General features: G+C 37.5%; 1 protein-coding gene across 1 annotated transcript; it reads right to left on the reverse strand.

The window, feature by feature from the left end:
• Window positions 1-1,555: 1,555 nt before the first annotated feature.
• LOC149202126 (endochitinase 4-like) lies at window positions 1,556-3,665 on the reverse strand. Its single transcript, XM_089403082.1, has 3 exons — window positions 3,312-3,665; window positions 2,183-2,297; window positions 1,556-2,031 (listed from the first exon to the last, which is right to left on the reverse strand). The coding sequence occupies exons 1-3, from the start codon at window positions 3,589-3,591 to the stop codon at window positions 1,737-1,739; spliced, it is 690 nt and encodes a 229-aa protein (XP_089259208.1). The 5' UTR covers window positions 3,592-3,665; the 3' UTR covers window positions 1,556-1,736.
• Between the last annotated feature and the right edge of the window lie 822 nt (window positions 3,666-4,487).

A 4,487-nucleotide genomic window follows, 5' to 3' on the forward strand; every position in this document is an offset into this window, starting at 1 on the left:
ACATCCCTAAATCAACCTTCCTCTACCTCGACCCTCTAGGGAGGTACCTCAGCCTCCCTTCCAGCAACTCGGCCCTCTAAGATGACCCCTAAACAAACTACCTTGCCCACATTGTTCAGTCCTCGTTGTGACTAAGACAGAGCTATGTGTCTCCTCCAACGAGCTCTTGTTGGCTATGTGTGTTGCACAATGGATGAGGAATAGTCCTCACATCACCTCCTATATATACCATGAAGGAGGGCTTCTAAAACATCATCACAAGGGGCTACCAACTATCATAAGCCTAAAAACACCTTAAGTCAACCTTGACACTTATGGTGTCAACCCCAAAATTAAATTCAAGAATTCATATCTCCACTTCTACAACTCGGAATTTGGCGATTCTCAAAGCATTGGATTCTCCTTTCTGCCCTCTATCGTCTCATGCCAACACATGTAGAAATGTGCTCATGGAAATGCCCAAAACACGATTTGGTGCAAAACCCCAACCTTGGGTTCCAAGCCTATAAGTGACTCTTGTGGCGCTTTTCCCTCCAAACCCTGAACCATGGGGCTTGGACTACCTCCCAAGCTACTCAAAAATCAACAATTATCTTTAAAGATCAAATTCCCTTAATTTCCGTACTTAGTTCATACCCTGGTCTATGTGGCCAAATAATGATTTGTGAAACATGAAAACTTGTAAGCGAACAATTCCCTTTATGGGGCCCTTATGTTGTATTTAGGCCCTATGAATGTTTTTTGAACCCCAAACATAATTATTGCAGCACAAGTGTTTTTTCTTTTGCATCACCAAACCATACATGTAGATGTGAGCCCAGTACATGGTATACTAATCATCAAAATAGTTTTTATATCTTAATTGCAATCCAAATATTCCATTTAGAGATCTTTTATGATGATTTAAGACTAAATGCATAGGTTATGAGCTCTAAAAGTAAATTAAAACATTAATTCATCAATTTTGCCCTCGACTATGCTCATAGACCCTTTCCAAATCTAAAAAAAACAATAAGATTATGCTCATGTCCTACATATACATTAAAATTTTCCCTGATCTCTATTGTGGTTCATTACCCATGCATTGGTTTTAGAAAGTTTATTTATATACTAATCGCAATTCAAAGATTATTTCTATAAAGCTGTTTGCTGGCTTGAGGTCTTATGTAAAGTCCATGTAAACCTTAAAAACAACTCTCTATATATTTCTCATCCTAATATTGTAGTAAAAAAATGCCATTTATCTCATCCTAATATTGTAGTAAAAAAATGCCATTTATAACACTTATGTTAAAGGATGGCCTCATACTTGACGTGACACGAGACTTGAAAAATCTTAGTAGGGACAATGTCCTTCGTTTATGGTGAAAACCATGTCTATATACTCATTAAAATAAATTACAGTCATTGCATCTAAATAAAGTTAAAGTGTTTTTAATTTCTATATTTATTTAAAAATAAACCAATATTATATTGTTAAAAAACCACGAATATTTCAAACGGCAGAGCAAACCATTAAAGTACAATCATTTTATCTCGCTTTATCTAAATAAAGTTGAAGGAAAATTTGTTTTTATTTAAATCAGCACCAGAGTTTTGTCACCAGCCGTACTCCGCTAATACTAGCTATGATATTTAGCCTCTATCTCTTTATTGAGTACAATAGATTATATGTTTGTTGAACTCTTTTGAAAGATGTTTATTTGACGGAGATGAAGAGGCGGCGATAATTATTCTTAACAGCTGATGTTGCTTCCGGGATCTACTCCAAACTGACTGCAGTAATTTTTGTAATAATTCACACGGTCAGTAACTGCAGCAGAGTTGCCGCCATTGCATTCTCCGGAATTGATTGCTTGAATTGTTGCCCCGAATCCTTGCCCGGATGTAATAGCAGAGTGGCAATTGCTATCCAACATCCAAAACCAGACAGCAGTCTTCCACGAGATTGAATCATCCTGAGCTACGATATCAGGGTTATTCAGGCCATCGAAGCCCAGGTAATTTCCAGCGGCACCATAATTATAATTCCTGCAAAAGTACACAGAATAAAACAGCAAATTGTCTTTCAGCAATCATTCAGCACAGACTCAAATTCACTGAATGCCATTTGAATAAAAGGATTTCTAGTTAAATCCAATTGGCAGTTACGATTACTGGAGAACTATATCAAAATAAATACCATGTGAGTTGCAAGGGACCACGACCATAATATTGCTTCCCGGCTACGCAGGGATATTGCGTGTTGCTGGAATCACAGTAGTCGCTTTTGTTTATCTCCTCGATGTAGCATAAACCTGTCAATCGATCATATTTGTTAGCGCAGATAAACAACTCATAATCCATACAAATAATTATTATTATTATTTAATTTTAAGGGTAAGGTTAAGTTAGATTCCAAACTAATATATGGGATTAGACACTAAATTGGTATATGAGATTTTTTGTTTGTGGGACAAAACACCAAATTGATATATGAAACCCAGACACTGAGTTGGTATATGGGACTTCTTGTTTGTGAGATAAAGTACCCATCTCAGTTCAGTCATGTGACTGCTAAGTCTACACTAAATTGGTATATGAGACCTATTGTTTGTGGGACAATGTACCCATCTGAGCTCAGCCATTTCACTGCTAAGTCTACTAAAGCATGCATACTCTACCCATCTAGTTTTGAACCTATAACCTCTTAAGAGGAAACACATGCTCTTAACCATTAGACCACTCAAACTATATAGGAGATCATATTTGAAGAATATATCTATTGAATGAGAAAGTATGCAACAGGATTAAGAATAGAAATATCCATTGAATGAGACCTCTTAAGAGGAAACACATGTTCTTAACCATCAGACCACTCAAACTGTATGGGAGATCATATTTGAAGAATATATCTATTGAACAAGTATGCCACACGATTAAGAATATATCTATTGAATGAGAAAGTATGCTACATGATTGGTATATGAGACCAAGACACTAAATTTGTATATGAGACTTTTTGTTTGTGGGACAAGGTACCCATCTCAGCTCAAAGATTTGACTGCTAAATCTATATTAAATTGGTATATAAGACTTCTTATTTGCGGGACAAGGTACTCATCTCAGCTTAGCTATTTCACTGCTAAGTCTACAATAAATTGGTATATGAGACCTTTTGTGTGTGGAACAAGTACTCATCTCTGATTTTGAACCTATAACCTCTTAATAGGAAACACATACTCTTAACCATTAGACCACTGCAGCTGTATTGCAGATCATATTTGAAAAATATATCTATTGAAGGAGAAAATATGCTATTTGATACTTACTACCAGTTTCGTGAGCAACGTTAGCGAAGAAAGCAGCAAGTTCTCTCTTGTTGTCATCGGAGGTCCCAGTTGTGCCAAAGCCAGAAAATGCATTGGCCGCAGTAATGAAGTCATTGTATGTATAGAAGTTCTTTCCTGCGCAGCTATCAGCAGCACCAGATAATATTCCATTGAAGAAATCTTGGGTAACAATGCCCCCAACATCTCCTCGGCAGATGGAAACAACATAAAGCGCAAGAGCAAGCCATAGAATTAAAACGCTTCGGAGATGAGTTGCCATACTGGAGGCTAAAGTCTATCTCTACTTTTGTTATCGCTGAGACAGACCTAGAAACAGAAATGCATTGCTTTCCAGTGAGAAGAGGTTGTCTGCTTATATAGCCATAGCCACAGACGTGAGGCATCGGGATTGTATTTATTTTCCGATCCTTATCGCAATTTCCGGATAATTTGATTTGTTGGTCTCATTGCAAAACGCCGTTACGTTTACGAAATCAGTTGTTGAAAAATCGGTTTCTTGACCTGACTTGAAATGCTCACAATCTTTTTCCCGATTCGGGGTATCAGACGCCCATGCGGGGAAAATCAGAATTACGTTCGGGGAAATGCCATTACGTTTACGAAATCGGTTGTTTTAGTAGGAGAAAAAAAAAGTTGGCCAGATTTAGAGATAAGATTGTAGGAAGATTTTGGCTAAAATTTCGACATTCCAAAAACTCTTCAGCTTCAAACATAGACGAGTCGCCATCTCCATTGAAATTTGGAGTGTTTCTGGTGGCTAGGGAAAGATCGTGACTAGCTCTGGCCGCCTATCGTAATAGTCTTTGTACATTGGTTTGTTCAAATTCATGGTCTTCGTAGGGACCATGTGAGTTTTAATTAGTTATAACATTTAAATTTAGTGTTTTTTCTCTTTGAGATATGCCAAGCACTTATTCTTTCGATTAGTGAGGAACTTTTAGGCATTTTGTTGAATTTTGCAGCGGATCTGACGTCGAGCTTATGAGGAATTTGTAGGCATTTTGTTGAATTTTGCAGCGGATCTGACGTCGAGCTTATGTGCATTGGAATTGACCCACAATGGAGGTAGCATGGAGATAATAGTCCATCATTGTCAGTGGAGTGGCACAGGCGTCTCCTGGCCAAGTTAATATAATTGCTGTCTGTCTACTGTTC

Source organism: Pinus tabuliformis, chromosome 2_1 (assembly GCF_031772625.1).
Source record: "Pinus tabuliformis cultivar Carrire ecotype Pingquan chromosome 2_1, CPIR1, whole genome shotgun sequence".
Classification (NCBI taxonomy): domain Eukaryota; kingdom Viridiplantae; phylum Streptophyta; class Pinopsida; order Pinales; family Pinaceae; genus Pinus; species Pinus tabuliformis.

Excerpts from the sequence above, each read along its gene's own strand:
- LOC149202126 (XM_089403082.1), bottom strand. The coding sequence starts at position 3,591 with ATGGCAACTCATCTCCGAAGCGTTTTAATTCTATGGCTTGCTCTTGCG. Across the intron at positions 2,298-3,311 it reads CGTTGCTCACGAAACTGGTA|GTTTATGCTACATCGAGGAG; the intron begins GTAAGTATCAAA and ends ATCGATTGACAG. Across the intron at positions 2,032-2,182 it reads GGTCCCTTGCAACTCACATG|GAATTATAATTATGGTGCCG; the intron begins GTATTTATTTTG and ends GTACTTTTGCAG.